The sequence below is a fragment of the Penicillium hordei genome (assembly GCF_028827395.1).
Source record: "Penicillium hordei strain IBT 12815 chromosome Unknown utg000003l_segment0_segment0, whole genome shotgun sequence".
NCBI classification, from domain to species: Eukaryota; Fungi; Ascomycota; class Eurotiomycetes; order Eurotiales; family Aspergillaceae; genus Penicillium; species Penicillium hordei.
This window is the reverse complement of record NW_026623144.1, coordinates 3,253,504-3,276,394: the sequence shown is the minus strand read 5'-3', so window position 1 is coordinate 3,276,394 and position 22,891 is coordinate 3,253,504. Positions and strand designations below refer to the sequence as shown.

Sequence of the window (22,891 nt, the reverse complement as noted above, 5' to 3'; positions counted from 1 at the left end):
TCCATACTCGGCTTTCTTGGCGACTTTCAGTCGACACAACAGATTGATCTCCGGCCAACTGTAGGCGTCCGTTGCTGCACGCTGATCTCCGCTGCCGTAAGCCCCGAAAATGGTCCCCCATATTCCGTGGTCTGGTGCGGAATCCTTGGCACTTGGCGGTAACGCAGGGGGGTATCGGGGTATCACAGATAGCATGCCTAGAAGATAGCCTCCAGGGATATTGGATATACGGTGTGTGGATGGATCGGTGTGCAACCATCCACGCATAATGTTTCTTATCAGTTGCTCAAGTTCAAGGTCAAGCCAATCAAGCATGCGTACGCCGCAACACTCAGTGCTGTCAAAACCAAGACCGCATTTCCACTGGTACGGAATTTGTGCCGATGGATCCCATCATCCCCTACTTCCGAGAAGAACTGTCTGTTTCCCTGCGAGCGGCGGAAAAGTCCGATGATGAGAACACCGGTACCGTATATCGCGAACAGAGCCCCAATACTGTAGAACTCGGCGGTGAAAATCTTGAGCACGACGAGAGCGAAGGAGAATTGAGAAAGAGCGGTTCGGACATAGGCCCCCTCAAAGGTGCGTTGAGCTGCGCGCACCTCGACCATTTCATCTGAGGTCAGCACTGCCGAGCGGGCTCGGTGCATTCGAAGGCGATAACGATCCCCTGCGCGACGCTGAGACAGTCAGACTAAATAGTGAGGTAGGACAGGAGAGATGAAGAATATGGGGTAGCTAAGGTAGATGGCTAAGGAATACTAGGTAAACACACCTCAAACATGGCGAGGTTTCCAAATCAAATAAAAGAGAAGCAAGAGTGAAGGTATTGAAATTGGAATGATATCCGGACTGGTTTCGCAAGTTCATGGAAGTTGGGTTCCGCAGAGGTGAGGAGAACGGGTGACACCTTGGCCCTCACGTGGACATAGAATTGTATACATATTAGTAGCTAGATACTTAAGTGTACTAGTTATAACTAACTATAATGTACTCTCTGATTTACATATTCACCAAATATTTCCCACCAAATATTTCCCACCAATAACATCAAGTCAATTCCAACTCCTACTCGGTCGGCAATCGAAAAGGCCCCAACAAGGGAAAAGCGGCTACCGACGTTCCCCACACTCTCCAGGGTTCTCCGACATGTCCATGGCTTCTCCAATTTACTTCTCTCGCCTTTTCTTCTTTTCTCTCTCTTGAATACTTCGTCCTGATCTCCATACCCAATATCACTCAACTCACCCCTGTGCCGTGATTGAGAATGGCCAAGGTATTCGATGCGACAGAAGGTATTGGTTCTCCGCATTCGTGTGACCCCCACGCGGGATATTTCGACTAATTGAAGAGACAGTCGCAAAGCACAACACTCCTGAGAGTTGTTGGGTGATTCTATACGGCAAGGTCTACGATGTACGGTTTCATCCTATAAAGATCCCCATGGTGTATTGCACGTTCCCCGGGCACGTCTGACTCTTATCTAGGTCACCGATTTCCTGGGCAGCCACCCCGGCGGTGCAAAGATCATTTTGAAACTTGCGGGCCAGGATGCCACCGAGGAGTATGATCCTATTCACCCGCCAGGAATATTAGAGGAGGAGCTTAAGCCTGAGGCATGCTTAGGAACAATCGATGCCAGCACATTACCAAAGGAACAGGCATCCTCTGATTCTCAAGAAGAGATTGAGGGTCCACCGCCTATGGAGAATCTTCTCAACTTGGACGAGATTGAGGAGGTGGCTACTAAGCAAGTGAGCAAGAAGGCTTGGGCGTACTATTACTCCGCATCCGACGACCAAATCAGCAAAAAGTTCAATAATGAGGTTTATCGGTCCATCCTCTTGCGACCTAGAGTCTTTGTGGATTGCACAAAGTGTGATCTGGACACAACGGTCCTCGAGCATAAACTGAAAACGCCTATTTATGTGTCTCCCGCGGCCATGGCCCGTCTAGGTCACCCATCCGGTGAGGCCGGCATCGCCGAAGCGTGTCATAGCTTTGGAGCCATGCAAATCATCTCTAATAACGCTTCTATGACACCAGAGCAGATCGTCAAAGACGCTGCTCCGGACCAAATCTTTGGCTGGCAGCTTTATGTTCAGATTGACCGTAAAAAGAGTGAGACGATGCTTGCACGCATCCAGAAGCTCAAGGCAATCAAGTTCATTGTTCTTACTCTCGACGCCCCGGTTCCAGGAAAACGCGAGGAAGATGAGCGAACTGGCATGACCGGGCGGACCGCTGCCGTGCCCAGTGGCGTGAAAGCCGCCGAGCGCTCGTCAGACGACACCCCCAATCCAACCCAAGGATCTGGAGGTGTCGGCCAGCAATTGTTCGCAGGCACCGATCCTTCCTTAACATGGACGGATACTTTGGCTTGGCTTGCCACTCAGACGGATCTGCCTATTGTCTTGAAGGGTCTGCAGACTCACGAAGATGCATACCTTGCCTCACTTCACGCACCTCAAGTTCAAGGTATCATTCTCTCCAATCACGGAGGACGCGCCATGGACACTGCCCCTCCGGCAGTTCATACTCTCTTGGAGATTCGGAAATACTGCCCCGAGGTCTTCGACAAGATCGAGGTGTATGTGGATGGAGGTATTCGTCGCGGCACAGATGCCGTCAAGGCTCTCTGCCTAGGTGCGAAGGCAGTTGGCCTCGGACGCCCGGCTCTGTGGGGTTTAGCGGCGGGTGGAGTCGACGGTGTTCGCCGAACATTGCAAAGTAAGTTGACTAGGTATTTGTTCTGTTTTCATTTCTAACTCTGTGGTAGTTCTGAACGATGAAATCAAGACATGTATGCGACTGCTTGGAGTGGAGCGGATTGATCAATTAGGGCTCCAACATGTAAGTATCCTCTCATCACTTCGTCTTTTTTTCTACTAACACTGCTATTAGATCAACACTCGCGTTACTGAGCAGCAGATCTACGATGGTCCCACTGCTCTCGAACCCTTACGGCGTGCATTCCGTGCGAGACTGTAGGAGCCACCAAAGTTATATACTCCAAATGCAACTGTATCTATCTCGAATATAATTTTAACTATTTGGAGTCTTGTTCTACTTTACGTCCCCATTCAACATTACAATATTCAATAATGTCTCTCTTTCCTCAAAAAAAAAATTACCCTCGTTGGCTGTTGGCCCACTATATCAGCGCCACCCTAACCCAACCCAACCCATCTCCACCCCCAATCCACAACCAAAAAAAGACTCTTCGGGAGAAAAAATAGTTTCCCTGGGAATCGAACCCAGAACCTTTCCGGAACACTTGCTTGAAGCAATTGTTAACGGAAAATCATAACCGCTAGACCAGGAAACTGATTGATGTAAAATGAGGCATCTTAAGCCACTATGGATGAGACCAAATGGGTCTTATTATTTCACATATTCCTTTCGATCAACGTATTCAATTAAACTATCTTATATTCTAAAGACTATCTTCTGTTATGAATTATTTCGAACCAGACTAACATTAGTAAATGTATGATTAATAATAGTTAACTATGTACATAGGTACCTAGCCACATCGCCATATATTCCCCGCATCTTACTTTTCCCTTCATACCTCCTCGATCTTACAATGGCTGCAAACGTCCTACAATGGTTTCCTTGTACAACTGCTCCATTCATTGCTAATGCGCCAATGTTTGGATTTGCCGACGCCAGCCTAGCAACTGCCGTCACGAAGGCCGGAGGATTCGGTATAACAAACCGACCTAGTTGCAGACACCAGACTGACCATCTACAGGGTTTATTGGTGGAGGCTTTGATTTCCGATCCGAATCAACCCAGCTCCTGGGCCTGGATACTCAGTTGGCGAATGCCCGCTCTATCCTTGGTTTGACCGATGGTGCGCCATTACCGCTTGGTGTCGGTTTCATTACTTTCCAGCCAGATGGGCTCATTGAGAATGCCATTCCCATTCTCCAGAAGCATCGAGTGGGGGCAATCTGGCTATCCTTCCCTCGGGCTGACTCTGATCATCTTCCGATTATAAAAGCCATTCAGAAGGCCCAGGAGAATTCTGACTGGAATACCAAGATATTTGTTCAGGTAGGAACTGTCAAAGCTGCAAAAGAGGCACTTGCGCAGGGAGTGGATGTTCTGGTGGTTCAAGGGACTGATGCAGGAGGACATCAATGGGTCCAGGGTGCTGGTTTGATGTCCCTGTTGCCTGAGGTGCGAGATCTTCTGTCAAAGACTCAGGATACAACCACTGCTATCCTGGCAGCTGGCGGCATTGTGGATGGGAGGGGCTGCGTTGCTGCTCTCGGCTTAGGTGGGCTATTCCGCACTTCATTATTGCAGCTTATTAACATAGACAGGTGCCGATGGGATTGTTATGGGCACACGGGTTTGTCGTGCTTCCTCTCATCGACATGGATCCTTGCTAATCAAGTGCCAGTTCGTTGCAACCTCGGAGTGCCCTGCGCCGTCTGCGATTAAACAGGCCATTGTATCGGGGAGTGACGGCGGAGCCTCGACTGTCAAGTCCATCCGACATGATGTGTTCCAATCAACCGATCTCTTTCCGAGGCAGTATGATGGCAGAGCTATGATTGGGGTTAGCTACGAGGATTCTCGGGATGGGGTCAGTGACGAGGAAATCATCCGACGATACAATGCGGCTAAAGAGGCTGGCGAACATCAACGGAGGACAGTATGGGCGTGAGTATCCCGACTATTCTATACTGTATGTATCTCTTGGGCTTTTTATATTAATGGTTTGGTAGGGGTGCGAGTATTGGAAGTATCAATGCTGTGGTCTCTGTTGAGCATGTTATGCAGTCTACCCAGCAAGAAGTGGGAGTGATATTGGGACGATTGAATACGGAATTTTAGCTCTATGTATCTGGTATCTAGTGTTTTGCCTCTCTTGTTTTTGGTATAAAATCAAGATGTGAGCTGTATGCCAGCAATATATACTGATGCGAAAAATATATATGAACATCAAGCAACACAAACATCCATCGTGAAAACTAGGCCATTCCAACACATTCAATCAGCAAAATAAACAAAAATAATATATTATCCGTCAAAATTAGAGATTGGTGTCAGATCAAGATCGACAAGCGCTGGCAACAGACCGAACTGAGTATCCTCCCCCTCCCCCCTCTTTATTCTCAATTCTCAATTCCTCGACCTTGAAAGTGACCGTCTCTACCTCTCGGTTCCCTCTCCCACAATTACACATCTTTTAGGCAAATCAAGATTCACGGCCTTGTTTGGTCAGCCTTGAAGTTGGGACCTTGGTGTTCCCTTCAGAGCTGCCCGCGATTTATTCCTCGATTTATTCCCGTCCGCCCAGCCACGAATACAACGTCGAATCGTGAATTTCTAACAACTGGGACTTACAAGAGCCCATTTCCTACTCTCACCACCCCCAAAACTATCGACTTGACCCCCAGCGACCACCAATCCGCCACGATGAATAAGACTACACCCTCGCCGAGCCCCGTCCCCAAAGCCTCGCCAAGCTTAAAACCCTCTCCCTCGCCGACCGCAGGCACAAAACGCAAGAGAAATGCCCCTGCCAAATATTATGCTGTCAAGGCGGGTCACAAACCGGGTATCTACTATGGGTGGAATGACTGTCTGGCCCAAATAACGGGATTCAAGGGAGCAATTTGTGAGTGCACTCTTCGCAGTGGTTCTTCCAATAGGTGTACCAACTTGACCAGGTACTAACGCATAAGCTCTTTAGTCCAATCGTTTCCCTCGCAAGAAGCAGCCAACGCGTTTCTGAACGGTACCAAGCTCCCAGTCGAATCGCAGAGCTCGGAGAACACACGATTCTATGGAATCCAAAGGGGCCGGGTTACTGGTGTATACACAGACTGGACAAAGGCACAGGAGCAGATCCGTGGGTTTCCGCGACCTCGATATCGCAAGTTCTCTACTCGCGAAGAGGCAGAGGAGTTTGTACGGGAAGGACAGACCCAGCCCCCAGCCGGGTTCGGCGTGGCATCTGGGCCATCTGGGCCCCATGGAATAACGACCGAAAAACCAAAAGACGTAGAAGGGATCGAGTTTGCGCCAGGCGACGGTCCATTGCCAGCAGGAGCCGAAGATGGGTTTGACCCCAACGTCCTTTTAGACCCAGCCACTGGCAAGGTGGTGTACAAAACCGCCCCCCAGATGGCAGCAACAAAAACACAACCCACAGGTATCCCAGGGATGCTCCGGATATATACCGATGGGAGTTCATTAAGGAATGGCACCCCGTTAGCATCGGCCGGGGTAGGGGTATACTTCGGCCCTGGCGATTCAAGGTTCGTACATTCGCCCATTCGCCCATTGGGCTTTTTTTCTTCTTTCTTTTTTTTACCACGCCTTCTAACTTCCGTCACTTATCCCAGCAGAAACGTATCGGAGCCACTAAAAGGCAGTCGTCAAACGAACCAGCGCGCTGAATTGACTGCAATCCTCCGGGCGATTGACATTGCCCCTCGGCACCGAGATGTAACCATAATCACTGACAGCCGATACTCGATTGACTGTGTTACGGTATGGTTTGTCAACTGGCGTCGCAACAACTGGATGACCCGGGACAAGAAGCCGGTTGAGAACAAGGATTTGGTTGAATCGATTCTGATCAAAATCGAGGAACGAAATGACCTCAAGGTGAAGACCTTGTTTGAATGGGTTAAAGGCCATAATAAAGACCTGGGCAATGAAGAGGCCGATAAATTAGCCGTCAATGGAGCCCAAAGGGGGGTATCGGCTAAGGCAGAAGCACTGCATGTGGCCCAAGAAATGCCCGATGAATTATTTGAAGATTTTTAGGACTTCAATTGCAAAATAAAGAGAGCATCTTGCATCTAATATGGAATAATAGAATAGTAACGTGCATAATATACCTATATAGTCAATAAGTATGTACGGAGTATGTACAACATACATAGCGTGTCAGATGCCAAGACCTGGGATGTTTCCCACAACGATCTTCTCTCATCGCATCTTCACATATTCACTTCCAAAGCCCCCCCAATACGAATGCTACCACTGTTTACCTTGAAGCCATCTCAATACATCCAGATGATCTTTCCAACAATTGTACAGGAAATTCATACTATGATTCAATAACACTTGCTTGTATTCGTTCAACCTTGACATACGGACATTATCTAAGATTCTAGATCTCGCTGATCTGACTCCTTTGAGCCCGAACTATTCCTTTAGTTGACACATTCGGGCCTTAATTGCTCTGGAATATAACTCAGAACATTCCAAGCGGGCTATAGTGCAGAGCAAAATGCCGACACTCGCCTTGATCAACTTCAACATCGTCTGCGCGACGCTCGGAGGTTTTATTTCCCTTTTCGGACTAGTATCCTACCTTTGCAAAGAGAAGTTCTACCTATCCGAAGCATGTAAGTGTTAAGCTATCCGAGTGGTATCACCACATTTACTAACAGGAAATAGTAATCTCCCTTCTAGCCGGAGTGTTATTCTCTCCCCATGCGGCTAATTTCATCAGACCGGAAGATTATGCACTCCACTCTGAGGAGAACCTCGAAGAAATCACTTTACATTTTACCCGCCTAGTGCTAGGCGTGCAGCTAGTCCTAGCCGGAGTCCAACTTCCAAAACGGTATCTGCAGATTGAATGGCGGAGCCTAGGGCTACTCCTTGGACCAGGCATGGCTGCCATGTGGATGTGCAGTAGCCTAGTGATCTGGGCCATGGTTCCGAACTTCAAGTTCCTCCATGCCCTGATCATCGGCGCATGCGTGACCCCAACCGATCCTGTTCTGTCCAACTCCATTGTCAAGGGCAAGTTTGCCGATAAACATGTTCCCCGTGAGCTGCAGAGGATCATTATCGCCGAATCTGGCGCTAATGATGGCCTTGGCTACCCGTTCCTTTTCTTTGCGATTTATCTCCTCCAGTATACCGGGATGGGAAGCCAGAGCTATAGCGGTGGGGCGGGGAAGGCGATGGCGTTGTGGTTCTATGAGACCTGGGCATACACCATTCTGTTGAGTGTGGCCTATGGAACTCTGGTTGGTTGGATTGCGAGGAAGTTGCTACACTGGGCAGAGGAGAAGCGCTATGTTGACCGGGAGAGCTTCTTGGTGTTTGCCATTGCTCTTGCGGTGAGTTTACCTCAAAAACCAAAAAAAAAAAAGATTTTTTTTTTTGTTCTTTGCTGATCTCTTAAATAGCTGTTCATCGTGGGAACCTGTGGTTTGATTGGGACAGATGATCTTCTTGCCTGTTTCATTGCTGGAAACGTATTCACACAAGAGTAGGCCACTACGATGCAGGCTATGATATCACGAATGCTAACAGAGACAGTGATTGGTTCCGCCTTGAGACCATGGACGATTCCCTCCAACCGACAATCGACATGCTTCTCAACCTGTCTGTCTTCATGTGGTTTGGAGCGGTTTGCCCATGGTCATCCTTCCTGGACAACAGCGTGATTCCAATCTATCGGCTTATCTTCCTGGGAATATTGGTCCTCATAGTCCGCCGCCTCCCGATCGTCTTTGCCATGCACAAATGGATCCCGCAAATAGAGCTCGTCTCCCAGGCTGCTTTCGTCGGCTTCTTCGGTCCTATCGGAGTAGGCGCCATCTTCTACCTATCAGTCAGCCTTGAATTCCTGCGCAAGATCCAAGTCAACGGCGAAGTCCCAGAGGACGTAAATCAAGTCATGGAGACCATCCGGGTCGTGGTCTGGTTCCTAGTAATCTGCAGTATTGTAAGTCTTCTTCCCAAATAACCAAATCCCCGCGTCTTCATAACCTATTTATCTTCTGACCAAATCTAGGTCGTGCATGGCCTCTCAGTCCCCCTTGGAAAAGCCGGCTATCACCTCCCAGCAACCATCTCCAGTGTCATCAGCACCAGCACATACGAGGAGCGCGAGCCGGTCCCCATCTCAAACATTAGCCACACGCACAGCACGGCGACACCTCTCACAACCGGGGAGGATGCGAGTTACCGCAGCCGCAAGCGTGGTTTCCGGGGTATTGGCATAGGTCGTTCGGTGATCCGTGTTCGTTCGCCGTCCCACCAACCCGGCGTGGGTCAGGCCGATGAACCGGAGAGACCCGTTCGCCTGGTTATTGATCAGACTAAAACCGGGGATAACAAGCCCTAGCCCTAGTTGCACCTGGGAATGTGACCCATCCAGGCAGCTGTGCTTTGCTTTAATTGGATTCATCCAGTTGATTGATTAGCAGAGCGAAGGGTTGCATGGGTCATCATGTCCTCCTGCTTTGATTGCCCAGCATATTAGACAGCGACTTTTTCCACTCTTTTGTTGTCTTCTACAGACACACTTAAGATTACCCACTGAAAGAGACCAATGGCTGATGTTGGGGATATTAAAGTGGATTCGGTCTAGGCGTCATTTAAACATATAGATAGTTGGAGGGTTAGATGGGGATATGCTAGGTGAATCTTATCATCTTCATCGTGATCTGAAATCAAAAGAGTAGCAGAATTACACAACCTCTCACCACTCTGCCGAGAGTGCTGTGTGTACCTAGGTGTTACTGGTAAATTAGTTCGGAGTAACCCAATTCTACAATATCATCGGAGCGACTGCGTAAGATTTGAGAATTACACGATTCGGCGATATTCGGGATTATGTATGGAGATTGCCTATCAGCCTGTGATAACCATACATAAGTGATGTATGGTCTCAGTTAATGGATATCCAATCGGCTTATTGATTGCAATCCATGGGTAGATACTCGTAGATCCATGGATACGAATGGACTCGAATCATATTAATCTTCTAGAAACATGTTTAAAACTTTAAGTCCCTTCATGTCAAAGGTTGATTTTGCATCTTTTTCGTGCCAATATTACCACAGGTGACCAGTTATAAATATAGCTCTTGTGTGATAGTCGATAGAGGGCTATCTCGTGCTCGGCAATGGAATTCAACTACGCTGCACATATTCTTGGGCAAGAATACACACTTGTGTACTGGCTTCTTCTAGCCCTGCTTGTTCTTCACCGAGATATGCTAACCCTGAAAGGAGTCGAAGAAGAAGTGAAAGCTCTCTATGACTCGATACAGAATAGCACTGGTATCTTTACCTTTCAGGATGTTAAATCCATACACGCCGAAGACAAAGGGAACTACATCGTGATGGTTGAGAATACTCTCTCCGGCATATCTACAGGCTGTTACAAGAAAGTGATTCCATCTCGCACAGCGGAAATCCCACACAAGGTCAATATGCCTGCTACTCTTCTCGCTGGCCGGCCCTCCAACAATCTCGCACGAAGTTTCTCTTTGAGTCATGCAAGTTACCAGGCTACAGGCTTTAGCCCGGAGTTGGTGGTATCCGTGAACAATAGAAAGATAACGACAGAGCCACTGGCTGGCACTCGATTATGTGCCAGAAGCAAAAAAAAAGTCTCGAAACTACGAGAAGAGCTCCTTCACGACCCGAAAGAGATCGTGGAGCATGTGGTATCAGTAAGACAGGCCATTACCGAGCTCCAACGACTTTGCCCACGGGATACAGTCAAGATTGAAGATTTTATATCAATCCGAACGCATGGGTCTGTCCAGCATCTAGGATCTCGTGTTACTGGAGTTCTATCGCCGGAGAAAGATATATGGGATGCATTTGATGTCGTATTTCCGTCACTTACCGCATCTGGTACTCCAAAGCATGCGACTCTCGAAGCCATTCAGCGCCTGGAGGATCAACCGAGAGAGCTGTACTCTGGCGCTGCCATCATGATCGAAGATTTAGAATCATTTGAAGCCGCGCTTGTCTTGCGGACTGTATTTCAGGATCGGGATCGTGCTTGGACCCAAGCTGGGGCTGGTGTTATCTCTCAGTCTAACCCCCAGCGTGAGTTGACGAAGACTTGTGAGAAGTTGGCGAGCATTGCACCGTTTGTCATTCCGGATGTTCCTACCTAGGTAATTTGTTAAGGGATTACATAGTGTCTGGTAATAACGCCATGCCATAAATATGGAAAACCGAGAGTACAAGAACTAGATAGATACACGCAAGAGAGACGCAGCATAACAAGCCCTAGATAGCCCACAACGTCATATCTAGACCATCATAGATGCTCTCAGAAGAATAGCAAACACAAAGGATGTGCGTTGGTATCAAATGTGCCCCGGACATCCGTTTTCCATGCCCCAACTAAAGGAAACTTCATAACCTCGTCAAGGTGTTGTTGACCTGATAACCAAGGTAACCTTTCCACTCATCCCGAAGGGTACCAGAGAGGCCATATTCTCTGATCGAATTCATGTGTTTTTTTGGGGGATTTCTTCTTTTGTCATTCCTTCGATATCGTTACACGTCATACTGAAAAGCAAAATGATAACGCCGTTGATGGGTCCGTGTCGAGATCGTGAATCCATCGTGATTCCGAATTCATGAACTTGCAAAAAGACGAGAACAGGCGAGAGATAAAACGCAACTTAAGATAGGCTGGCGTGCAGTTCGCGGGCACGGCGAGCGAGGGGTGATATATGTCGCAAGATTGGGTCGTGCGGGTTGCGGTCAACGACTGACATGTACAGGGTATTGAGGCGCTGGCTCATGATGTCCAGAATGCGAGGTGCGACTTCGCGGAGATCGGTGTCCTAAAAAACCAGAATTAATGGGCATTTTACAAAGATTTGAGAGAGGATAATGACATACCCTGGGGTTCACGTTTTGGAGAACCACCTCGAGCCAGTGGAGGCGCTGGCCAATGTTGGTATGCATGGTAGTGGTGACAGCAACGGCCACGGAGAGCATAACAATCGCAGAAAGTCGTGACAAGTAGGCGGGAGATATGTGGACAAAGAAGTTGTCAAACAGATCAGCCTGCTGGTTCGATTGGAGCCACTAGGAAATTTACCGTTAGTAGGAACATCGAATAAATGGAAGTGTTTTAAACCAACCTTGATAGTGCCCTGCTCGTAGTGACCGGTATTGATAAGCTGCACAACATCTCCCATTTCGACTTCCTCGGGGGATCGCGCGACATGGGGGGAAGCGACAGGAACCGGAACTGGCGTCGGGGCCTGGATAGCCTGGGGCTGAAGCACAGGCTGAGACAGCGGCTGCGGCATGCGCACGTTCTCACTTGGTTGCCTAGTCGAGGAGCGCTTGTTGACATTCAAGACCTCACGGTGGGGGATCTCGTGCTGCGGGCTTTGGCTTTGCTGAGTTTGGTGGCTCTGGTTCGCGGCCAGCAAAGACACAGTCTTGGACAAGCCACGCAGGACGGCCGACATCTCCTCGATCTTTGCGGTATCACTCTGGCGCTGGGCCTCGTAGTGGCTGACCTGCGCCTGGAAGTGGCGTTCCATATCCGACTCCACCTTCTTCGTGGTACGTGCCAAACTCTCAATCATGGGGGCAATTGAAGTCTGCATGGCCCGGGTAACTTCCGCCTCAATGCGAGGTGCAAGCTTCTGCGCGACCGAATCGGAGACAGCCTTCACCACAGGTGCCTGCTGCATAGAATTGATGACAGCCTTGGGAAGGATCTGTCTCAACTCATCATTCAACGCACCTCCAAGCTGCTGGGAAATAGCGCCATTCAGTTGTTTGTTGACTGCTGCAGAGGTGGCATCGGCAATGACAGGAATAACATCGGTCTGGATACTGGCTGAAACAATACGCGTCAAGTTCTTCTCGACATTGTCGGAGAGCGTGCTAGAGACCAGGCGCAACACTTGGTCTTGCTTGGCTGACGAGGCAGCCTCCCAGCTGCGACGTTCATCGTCGAAGCGGCGATGAAGGTTCTCAAACTCATGGCCAAGACTCTTGTTGAACTCGCTTGAAACACTGCCCTGCAAGGTCTGGATGTGTTTGTTGAAGATTTCACTTGACAAACCGAAACTAGGTATTGCGTGGTCGGCAGCCTGAGTCGCACCCATCGCCGCAGTAGAAGAGGCAAGAGTCTCGAATTCCTTGGCAGCACCGGATGGAACTGGCAGAGGTTCGACACCGGCGGTGACGGATGGCTCCTTTGCCTTGGCAGCTTCGGCGGCGGCAGCAGCAGCAGCAGCCTTCTTCTTCTTTTTCTTTTCAGACTTCTCAACCACGACAGGTACCACTGCTGGCTCACTAGGCTCTTCCTTCTTCTTGGCCAACTTGGTAGGCGAAGCGTTACGCGAAGGGGCAACACCAGAAGCCAATTCTCCAATCTCTGGCTTTTTCGCCGATTCCTTGGGACCAACGCGAGATTGGATAGAGGCTGTGTCACCGTTAACAGATGGCTCATCGGTGGCGTAGGTAGGGAAAGTTTGAAGGTCGCTGATTTCAATCAAGCCGTGCTCCATTGCATCAATAGGGCGAATAACCTTGTTATCCGCGGTCCAACCTAAATCCTCCTTCTTGATATTCAAGCAGGTCACACCGCGCGAGTGCATAACGTAGAGCTCAAACAGGGGATTTTCCTCAGTGCCGCGTTTGTCAGTAGCGGACTTGGTGATAGGGAGAAGCTCCAAGCTTCTCAGTTGACCCTTGGAACCGAGAGAGATCTCCCGAATTCCACTCAAGCAAGCAGTAGACTCGGGCTTGGGTAGGGTGTTGTCCTTATCGTTGAGGTCTCGGATATAGGCTGCCTGGGACATCTGAGGTAAATTGTACCGAGGAGCCGAAAGATGAGCAAAGTAGATAGAGTTACGTGTGGGATGCCCAACGACAATGACCCCTGATGCTGGGTGATAAGCCACGCTGCAGATGGCATCGGACTCGTTCTCGTGGGGGAACTTCAACTCCTGCACGGCCTTGCCCAGCCCAATATCCCAGAGCTGCAAGGTGTGATTTTGCTTGAGCCCAACCAAAACATAACGAAGTGCCATAGATCGCGAATAAGCGCGAAGCTTATCGAGAAACAGGACCGAAGTGGGCCAGGACTTTTCGGTTGGGGAGCCAGTGACAAAGGTGGTCAAGGGCACCCGGATCTCAGCAGGAGCAGGGCCTTCCACAAAGCTCGCGTCGTTAAGCATATCATTTATATCCCAGAAGCGCAGTCGGCCAGTTTTGTCCAAAGAAGCGATGACGGAATCATCATCACTGAAAGCGAAGTCTTTGCCGGCTTTACCAGTGGAGATCTTTAATGCGCGCTCCTTGAAGAATTTCTCCGTGTTAACTGTACGCTGAGTACCAGAAACGCCGTAGGTAGGGCTCATTGCTGCCTTCGGTGAAACAACGTAGATGTTCTTGCCCCGGCCAATGGCAAACAAGTTGGTGTGACGGGTGCTCCGCTTGGCCCGCGTTTTCAGCTGGCCACCAGAGGTGTTCTCGTCTGAGGCCGGGAAAGGTGGGAAGATCAAGCTTTCGCTTTCCAAGGCATCCATATCAAAGAAATCCTTTCCAGCACGCGAGATCAAAGCCCAGTATACAGAGCCGCTGACTCCAATGCCGAGGATAGCCTGGACTTCGGAGTCACCAGAAACAGAAGGAGCTGTGCACAGGGCAACGTTGAACACTCGATCACGGGTGGAACGGAACACCTGTCGGTCACTTCCATCATCCTGTCGAATAATTCTGATTCCACCGGTTTTGGCGAGCGCATACACGATGTATTCGGATGTAGCCGCAGTCAATGAGCGGTCAAGCTGATCGAACTCCTTCTTTAGACGAGCAATATCCATGACATCGTCATCACGGAAGGTCGTAAGTTTTCCAGGCGTAGGTTTCACGGCAATGGAGATGAAGGGCCTCATTGGGAAGTTGTGAACAGAGACAACTCGTTCTTCCTCCTTTTCAGCGCTGTCTTCCGCACTCTCCCAGCTATCAGCTAGAGCCTCGGTGTTCTCAGTCGCCTTAGGGGCAGCTGGAACCGCGGAAGGTTCTGTCTCCTTCACGAGATCGTCAACCTGAGTCAAAGTTGCTGCTTCTTTAGCTTCAGCCGCAGTCTCGCGCAAATGACTAGCGATCGACGAAAGAACTGCTTCAGAGGATTCCTCCTGGACAGTAGAAACAGCAGCCTTGGCTTCCGTTGCAACCTGAGGCTCATCGCCGCTGAGAGAGCGGCCAATCTCATCTACGAGACGACCGACGACCTCATGCACGGCCTCCCTCTGACTTTCAGTCAAGATTGGCGACTGGGTCTTCTCCCTTGGGGGCGCAAGCTCTGGTGTTTGCGAAGGCTCCAGCTTAGCAGAAACATTGATCTTTTGCTTCTGCGTGACTTCAACAGCCGGGCTCTGAATGCCAGAGGTCGACTGGGGAGACTTGTTCACAGGAGAGATAGCGGCCAATTGGTCAAACGGATTAACATAAGTGAACATCGAGTCCTTCGAGTTGGGCGATACGACCGTTTCCGGGTTCGCAGGCGCCTTGGGACTTTCATCCACCACTTCCATAAAAGTATTCTTGGCTGGCTGGTTCTGACGTTCATCGACGACAGCCTGAATATATGGTGCTTGCTGAGTTGAAGCCAGCGCCGGTGATTCGGCGACAGCAGGACCTGGCTGAGAACGATTGAGCAGGCGAAGTAACATATCCTGGGTGTTCTCATTGGGGCCCTCGGGCTGACCAGATTGGAATGCTGGGGCAGGGCCAGCGGGAGCAGTCACAGGGGCGGCAGGGGTCTGTTGACCGAACAAAGTAGCAACCAAGTCAGACGCGGAAATATTTCGTCCGTGTGAAGCAGGAGCTCCCTGGACCGGCGGAGTCTGCAAGTGCTCGGGAGCTGCAGCTGGGGCCTGCGGCTGAGGGGAAGCACCGGGACGCTGGCTGAATCTGAGAAGATTCAAAAGGTCCACAGATCCTGGGTTGGTGTGCTGCGGTTGCGGCTGCTGGGGCCATTCGCCCCGAGGAGAAGGCACATTAGGGCTCAAGATATCAGAGCCCTGATGAGGGGGAGCATTCATTGGAGCAGGACTTTGGACAGTCGAGGATACCGAAGGATGTTGGTAGCCATGCGACTGGGGATGAGGGTAGCTCTGGCCATCGTAAGGTTGCTGCTGCGGAGGGTGCGGCGGGAACAGACCGGGCTGGTAATACGATTGGCGCTGGGCCTGAGCCTGAGCCTGAGCCTGAGTGTTATCCTGGCCAGGAGTGTTTGAAGGAGAAGGACGTGGCCGGATACTGGCTAAGAGAGCCTGGAGATCGGTGGGGGTGGACATTTCTGCCGTTACGCCGTGGTTACAGGCGACCTCCGCCAGTAGGATCCAAGCTTTGCAGAGCTCTCAGAAGCTCTCTTTCGAGAGGGACAGAGTATAAAATTGGGAATCACAAAGGCTAGAAAAGGCGACAAAATAGCAAACCGGAGATAAGTGCAAGAAAAGAGAGATGAAATTGAAGAACGTGGTGAAGTAGAGAGGAAGGGTGAAGGAGAGAAGAACTCTCGGTAATATTGTTCGAGCCGTGGGTGTGGCTGAGGCTGCCGAGTTGTGGCGAACGGTGGCTAGTGTCATTTCTTGCCCAACTCGCGTCATTAGTGATCAGATTACTTTTATTTCCTTTAGCCCACTTTCACTTACTGAGTTCGAAGGTGGTGAGCTCACTACACTATCGGGATATTTTCATTACGTCAAACGACGCTCTTGTCTATCTACCTGCACCTTTCCGCCCAAAGGCCAGCGCCCGCAAACCCTATCATCACCATGTTCTGTCTACGAAGGTAAGAGATGCAAGCAACCAACAACAAAACAGCGGATCGAGGACGCTAACAGAGATGGCCCATATTGCAGCTGGCTACCTCTCCTTTTTATCCCGACCAACGCCTCCCCACTCTTCATCATCTCGTTTGTTGCGTTGACATACATCATTCATCGGCCATGTATCTACTGCTCCGCATTGCTCCTGATTCTATTCGTCTCCTCATGTCATTGGTCAGACCGTTGTATCTTTGACCTACGGAGTAATTGGTTTGCACCACGCTATACCTCAGAGCCTGGCGGTTATGCTATCTCAGGCAATGCAACCTCCGAAGCAACAGTGTCTGGTGAGGGTCTGACGGAGTTTGTCTTCGATACTATAAACTCCACCGCCAAGGCCTTGGCTGGTGCTGCGTTGGAGGGTGTCCAGCAACGACTTTCCCCTAATGGAATGGAGCCAAGGCCTAACGAGTGGACAGGAGTTGGGTTGGAGTGGATGCGCAGCCTCTTGGGGAGACGGGAGTGGACTCTTCCATGTGTTGACGTCAAAGTCCGACTATGAAGTGTGCAAAAGTTTTGATTAGGCATGATTCCCCCGTTGATGTATTCAAACGAGCTTTTGATTTCTCATACATTATTTATGACTCTTGTGTTTTCGGTTCATGTGCAGATCTCGACATCCTTCCTTGAACACCCATGAACAACCATTGTATATAACCCATTCTATATTAATCTATCAATTATTGAATGGTTTTTTGTTAGAGATATATATTCTTCTGCTGTTGTAACTCAACCTAAGTGGTGGCCACGTACGGCATAACGCGATACTTGGCTTGAAGGGGAAGCCGTCGTCTAGACTGAGCCTAGCCCTCACCTATATGTCCCACGTGCCAAGTTGAACACCAACAATGATGAAGACCAAAAGAGCAGAAAAACAGCTAGCATTCCTTTGGGAATGGGACTGACTGCTAAGTATATGCACCGAAGACTGAAGGGAAGCCTGAACTATGACATGCAATGACAAGATCCCCACTATCATGCGGCTGAGGGCTGCAAGCAAATTAAATGGAAGAAGGCTTATCGTTGTCATTATTCAAGGCCGGACAGATACCGAGTCCAATAAGCACGTTTTCAATCGGGGGAACACAGGCAACACATGAGCAGAGCTAGATCCCGAGCTTAATTTTTCTTTCCAAAACAAACTCGATGAAAGAAAAAGAATATACATGACTCATAGAGGTCGTCAAACAATTCTGTAGAGCAGCCGGATCACTATTGGTAATAGCATTGGCAATGCACGTAAGCTGGGCCGTCAAATTGAAACAAGCAGCGACGCTATACGCCTCTGGGAGCTGCCGGACAATATCTAGATTTTCTTGCCGCACTATATATATATGATTTGTATTAGTATGCTAGCTTACCCAAATTACATTCGAAGAATAATTAGGTTTATAGAAAGAGATCTGTACAGGAGGGTTGGGTGTGGGTATTATTGACAATAGGAGCTATTCCTGCAGCAGAGGTCAACCCCGAGGCGAGGACGAGAGCGGTGATATTGAAACGCATATTCGATAAATTTGGGAGAGAATTGAAAACAGAAATCCGAGATGGATGGGCTCAATTTTGGTATTTGTTAGGTTATCAAGGGACGAGGTTACGCTGTTGTCGTGGTTATTATATACAGCGGCGTTTTAGATTCGTTTTCAGCAAAAGAGATGGACATTCAACCTTCGGCATGAATATCACATGGGCATATGGAGCGAAGTGCAAACTAGCATGCCCCAGGTGGTCACACTGAGTCGCATTAGAAGGCTTGTCTTTCCCCAATGTCCGTATCGGCGTAGGTAGGTAGCATCAGATACTACCTAGCCAACATAAGAAACTCGAGGGTGCGTACATAAAAGCCTTCCCATGAATGATTTGGCTTGTTGAGGGGGAGGGGAAGGGGGGATCTGCTGTTTTAGTTAGGGCTGATGAGTTCGGAAAGGTGAGATAGCTAAAGTCGATTATTTGACATGGGTTACAACTAAGTACATGGTGAGGATGTATCTGTCCGAAAACAAAATAAGGGATAAACGCCGACAGAAACTGGCCGTCCTGTAGCTGGACTAGGAGATCGGAACTCCAGGTAAATTCATAAAACATAGATAGGCTGGAACGAGTCATAAAGCAAGGCATGATAACCACCGTAAAAGTAAGAGATGGCAGGTGAATCGTGAAACATGACTCAAGGAAATGGGGTATCACAATGTCGACAATCCCAGTTCAAGATCCAGACTCGTAAACAAGCGTGAAGAAAGCTATGTGTAGCAGAAAAATAATTAGAGACGTTAAAATTCGCACGCAAGAAACTGACGAAGCAAAGTCATAGATGATGCAAATGGCATAATTATCAGATCAGTTGTAACCACCGCCACCCACGGGCAGAGGCCAGTCGTCTTCAGTGATACTGCTCCAGAAGGCCCAGACCCCGGAGACAGAAAGGAGGGTGAAGAGAGTTTCGAATAAAGCTCCATTGATCTTGCCATCGGCGGCCTGGCACAAATGGGTGCTGATCACATAGTTGAAAACCTGACCAATTGCGAACAAGACGCCAGCACCGGTGAGATACACTGTTGCACCGTTAGCACATGTTTACTTTGAATCCAGTGTGGTGTACCTACGCATTGGTCGGAACTCGCCCAAGACCCGAAGCACTAGTACGGCTTCCAGGAGGTAGAACAAGACCAGGCAGACGAGTGGGAAGAGTTGGTATAGAACATAGAGGGCGATGTTGCGATTTGGTGGGTCATAACTTGACTGGAAACGGCCAGTCCAATCGAATCCGGTGTCCAAGGCAATATAGCCTGTCCCGATGAAGAGAGCCGCAGCAGATGCGCATATGAGACCGATGGAAGCTGCGGTGCCGTCGTCAAGCAACTGGAAGCCGACAAGGGCGTTCAGAAGAAGGACCCAGGAAGTAGCCGTGATTGCGGCGATGTGTACTGCAGAAAATCCCTAGATGCTTCTGTCAGCCGAGGCCTCGAGTCTATCCTAGAGAAATCCTACCTTTCGGACTGCGTCGCTCAGGGGGAAGCCACCCACTGTGAAGATCTCGCAGATCTCAATGACGATAAAACCGAGCAAAAACAATTGCATTTCCCTGGGCGCACCATCTTGTTAGTTGATATTTCCATAGCAAATAAAGATATTCCATACCTCCGGCCGACAGCAGCTTGCTTCTTGTCCGATCTCCATATCATACCCGCGGTCAAGACAATGGCGATGAAGGCCAGTAGAATCGAACCTATCAGAAATCAGCCATCGTGCTCATATAATTTGTCTCCAATCATATCGGCCTCGGCTTCGGCTTCGTAGATCGTACCCAAGTTCCGAAGATGCCTCTCCCCACTGAGAGGAATGCCGGTCAGATTGCACGCGCCGAAGGCAACAGCCGCGGTTTCATTGGTGAAAAGCTGTACGCGACGAATGATACCATTAGTTGATAATTCTATGGGGCCATCGCAGGGGGTTTTCAAACGGATCTCACTTACATTGCAGACTGGTAGGGTTGAGTCGCGACAGAAGTTCTGTGGTACCCATACGGGTGTGCGGTCAGTATCTACCCATCGGAGGGTCAATATCCAGGTCGATCTGCACTTACGTGAAAGTTCCCGAATTGAGTGGACCCCATTGTGAATTGGAGGTTCAAACGAGTAGAAGAGACGGGAGGCAATGTTGACAAGGACCGTTGAGACCTGAGAGTTCAAAGATGGAGGTCCTGATCTGCGCGGAGGACCGGTCCAGATCGGTAGATCTCTAGTGAAACCAGGTTGAGGTTGAGGTTGAAGTAGAAATAGAAGCAGAAGTAGAGAAGTGAAACTCTGTAGCTGTGCAGCTGTGCAAGAGAGCGAACTGTGAGGGGAAACAAGAAACCAAGATCCCCACGGGTTACTCGGGGGACTCACAGGGCTGGCGCTAGTGTGGCTTAGGGGGAAAAAAACCTGTCTCCAAGTTTTTTTTTTATCTTTCTTGAATTTCAAATTCGAATTCAATGAAATTCCATCAAAACAATTCAACTTTTGTGGCAATGATTCCTTGGGTCCAGTCGGCTAATAATAGTACACTCTCTCCCGTCTTACGTAGCCAGAGGTATTCAACCGTATAAAATTTCTGTGATGTGTATGTTGTAGAGAGGACTCTTTTTCCCTTTGATATTCTGGATTGCAGATCTTTCTCGGCCTAGTGTCCATATTGTTTCCCTTTCTTTTTCTTCTTTTTGGGAATAAAGTGGCTACCTCGACCCTTGCTGGAGACAATAATATATGGTCGCCAGGTCGACCAGATGGGCTCAAGCCACAATTTAGTAAATGCACCTGCGGACACATACGATCCTCTGAACTTTACATTTATAAGACTTTTGGATGGTGATATATGTTGTTGTATGCATTCGGTCATGTTTTGTGCCTGCAGTGCTGTACCCTTACTCCGTACCTCTACGGAGTATTCACATGGTACGTACTTTACCATGGAAGTATAGCCCTTAAAGAACTCGTCCCAGTCCCATTGGAAATTGATAATACTAGTGAGTCAGCCCATTCTTCTACACGGCACTCCATGCACTTTGATAATACTCGAATCCTTTTAACAAACATCCTCTATCACCAATTTTTGCCCATCATGATCGCCTAGATCCAGCTTCAAGGTGCGCCCAAACAGCTCGAGCAGCATCTCAAAGCAGACCTTGGTAATAGCCGGATCATACCGACCCTTGCTGAGCTCATCACGGATAAAGGCATCTGGATAAGTATTCTCGTCAGCGTATTGGTGTTTGGTGTGAAGAGATTTGTTCAACTCACGTTGCGCCCAAGCGACTTCATAGAAACCGAACAAGACGCCCTTATCATGCAGGGTCTTGCGGATGAGATCACGTCCCTCGGGCGGGACGTGGTTATCGTTTTTGCCGAAGATCTAGAGATTTTGTTTAGCAATTAACCCAAACAAGAACAATAGAGCAAAAAAGAATAAAAATAAAAATCAAGACATACCATTAGCATCTCACCCTTGATATCCCCAGCTCTCTCCAAACTATCATCATTCTTGCCCAGGGCAAGGGTCTTGCTGTGGATATCCGTGGCAAAGTAACACACGCTCGCCTTGACTCGGCTATCCAGCGCGCAACGATAGGCCAAATGGCCACCCAGACACATGCCCGTGGCACCAACTTGTCCATTGCAGGTGGGTAGCGAAAGCAGATAATCCACGCTGAGACTAGCATCTTCATCATAAGCGGCAAGTTTCTGATAGACAGTCAGCGCCGGAAATTAACTACCTCAAAAAGAGCCTAATGAAGAGCAATAATAGAAAACACAAGCAAAGCATATGCCCAGGGGAGCTGTGTTATTTTACTTACTTTGCCAATCTTCCATGCATTCCCCTTGTCCGTGTCCTCCGCGTCATACTTCAGAGCTTCCGGACCAGTGAATTCATGGTAGCTCGAAGGGGCGACACAGATGTATCCCTGGCCTGCGATCTGGCGTGCAAAGCGTGCCACGGGACCCGTTACTGTGGATCGTGATCTTTAGTTGAGGTGTTGGGGAATGATCGCAAAGAGGACACAGACCTTGATAAATCTCGCTGAACACTACGACTCCGGGGAAGCGGGCTTTGGGGTAGCCCGGGATTGTCGGGTGGAAGACATAGATGCCTGGTAAATGGTTAGAATTGGCATTATGAAGGAGCAATGGCTTTATAGAGGGGGGATGGATGTGCTATATAAAAGGGACGATAGTGTACATACGCATTGTCCCCTGTCCATCCGCCGTGGTGGGGACATCATGATACGATTCCTGGATCAGCATAGTGTTATTCTGCTCTTTTCAAAGACAGAAATATATTGGAATAGAATCGTGAAATCAATTGGAATGACCTCAGGAATACAGACGATTGAGGCGCGGCGAAATCATTATCGATAACACACGCGGGGCAGTCATGTGCTGATACTGGCCAACATCATAGCACTCGGTTTGATGTACTCCGAGCAGTTCTTTAGTTTTGCCCTTTAAAGCAGAAATTGTGGAATAGAATAGAATATTGTCTCTTCACATTTCGATCAACTTCGTAGTCCGTTACTCGGCACTATCGTACAAAAAGTCATGAAAAAGCCCCATGGTGGATTCCAAAATAACTCAAGAGGCCACCATAGGATGGCCGGAACATCTTGCTTCATAATCGGTGCAGGTATTAATAATTTATTTGACGTTTTGTTTTATACATATGATACACTAAGGTTGTATGGCTGAATGATGATCTGGTTAGACCTAAAGAAGGGAAAAAAAATCCCTTGGGCTCCCA

At 49.0% G+C, this 22,891-nt stretch overlaps 10 protein-coding genes across 10 annotated transcripts; 6 read left to right on the top strand and 4 right to left on the bottom strand.

The window, feature by feature from the left end:
• Positions 1-278: 278 nt before the first annotated feature.
• Positions 279-650, bottom strand: N7537_006466 (uncharacterized protein; the record flags this gene model as incomplete). Its single annotated transcript, XM_056897523.1, has 1 exon — positions 279-650. One exon carries the CDS (start codon positions 648-650, stop codon positions 279-281), a length of 372 nt encoding a protein of 123 aa, XP_056753308.1.
• A 617-nt stretch (positions 651-1,267) lies between these two features.
• Positions 1,268-2,991, top strand: N7537_006465 (FMN-dependent alpha-hydroxy acid dehydrogenase; the record flags this gene model as incomplete). Its single annotated transcript, XM_056897522.1, has 5 exons — positions 1,268-1,295; positions 1,358-1,416; positions 1,488-2,730; positions 2,780-2,853; positions 2,905-2,991. The coding sequence occupies 5 exons, from the start codon at positions 1,268-1,270 to the stop codon at positions 2,989-2,991; spliced, it is 1,491 nt and encodes a 496-aa protein (XP_056753307.1).
• A 598-nt stretch (positions 2,992-3,589) lies between these two features.
• N7537_006464 (nitronate monooxygenase) lies at positions 3,590-4,681 on the top strand (the record flags this gene model as incomplete). Its single annotated transcript, XM_056897521.1, has 4 exons — positions 3,590-3,710; positions 3,758-4,288; positions 4,335-4,363; positions 4,415-4,681. The coding sequence occupies 4 exons, from the start codon at positions 3,590-3,592 to the stop codon at positions 4,679-4,681; spliced, it is 948 nt and encodes a 315-aa protein (XP_056753306.1).
• A 755-nt stretch (positions 4,682-5,436) lies between these two features.
• Positions 5,437-6,795, top strand: N7537_006463 (RNA-DNA hybrid ribonuclease; the record flags this gene model as incomplete). Its single annotated transcript, XM_056897520.1, has 3 exons — positions 5,437-5,638; positions 5,714-6,281; positions 6,372-6,795. The coding sequence occupies 3 exons, from the start codon at positions 5,437-5,439 to the stop codon at positions 6,793-6,795; spliced, it is 1,194 nt and encodes a 397-aa protein (XP_056753305.1).
• A 469-nt stretch (positions 6,796-7,264) lies between these two features.
• N7537_006462 (putative Na/H antiporter) lies at positions 7,265-9,121 on the top strand (the record flags this gene model as incomplete). The annotated part of the gene is made up of 5 exons (XM_056897519.1): positions 7,265-7,382; positions 7,435-8,108; positions 8,178-8,260; positions 8,311-8,719; positions 8,789-9,121. The coding sequence occupies 5 exons, from the start codon at positions 7,265-7,267 to the stop codon at positions 9,119-9,121; spliced, it is 1,617 nt and encodes a 538-aa protein (XP_056753304.1).
• A 783-nt stretch (positions 9,122-9,904) lies between these two features.
• On the top strand, positions 9,905-10,912 carry N7537_006461 (putative salicylate synthetase; the record flags this gene model as incomplete). Its single annotated transcript, XM_056897518.1, has 1 exon — positions 9,905-10,912. The coding sequence occupies one exon, from the start codon at positions 9,905-9,907 to the stop codon at positions 10,910-10,912; it is 1,008 nt and encodes a 335-aa protein (XP_056753303.1).
• A 516-nt stretch (positions 10,913-11,428) lies between these two features.
• Positions 11,429-16,084, bottom strand: N7537_006460 (uncharacterized protein; the record flags this gene model as incomplete). The annotated part of the gene is made up of 3 exons (XM_056897517.1): positions 11,429-11,593; positions 11,652-11,840; positions 11,897-16,084. 3 exons carry the CDS (start codon positions 16,082-16,084, stop codon positions 11,429-11,431), a joined length of 4,542 nt encoding a protein of 1,513 aa, XP_056753302.1.
• A 480-nt stretch (positions 16,085-16,564) lies between these two features.
• On the top strand, positions 16,565-17,120 carry N7537_006459 (uncharacterized protein; the record flags this gene model as incomplete). Its single annotated transcript, XM_056897516.1, has 2 exons — positions 16,565-16,581; positions 16,652-17,120. The coding sequence occupies 2 exons, from the start codon at positions 16,565-16,567 to the stop codon at positions 17,118-17,120; spliced, it is 486 nt and encodes a 161-aa protein (XP_056753301.1).
• Positions 17,121-18,648: 1,528 nt separating this feature from the next.
• N7537_006458 (chitin synthase export chaperone) lies at positions 18,649-20,231 on the bottom strand (the record flags this gene model as incomplete). Its single annotated transcript, XM_056897515.1, has 7 exons — positions 18,649-19,170; positions 19,222-19,555; positions 19,607-19,700; positions 19,757-19,844; positions 19,923-20,013; positions 20,092-20,127; positions 20,202-20,231. The coding sequence occupies 7 exons, from the start codon at positions 20,229-20,231 to the stop codon at positions 18,956-18,958; spliced, it is 888 nt and encodes a 295-aa protein (XP_056753300.1). The 3' UTR covers positions 18,649-18,955.
• Positions 20,232-21,181: 950 nt separating this feature from the next.
• On the bottom strand, positions 21,182-22,398 carry N7537_006457 (dienelactone hydrolase family protein; the record flags this gene model as incomplete). The annotated part of the gene is made up of 6 exons (XM_056897514.1): positions 21,182-21,336; positions 21,397-21,508; positions 21,586-21,837; positions 21,951-22,102; positions 22,161-22,244; positions 22,338-22,398. The coding sequence occupies 6 exons, from the start codon at positions 22,396-22,398 to the stop codon at positions 21,182-21,184; spliced, it is 816 nt and encodes a 271-aa protein (XP_056753299.1).
• Between the last annotated feature and the right edge of the window lie 493 nt (positions 22,399-22,891).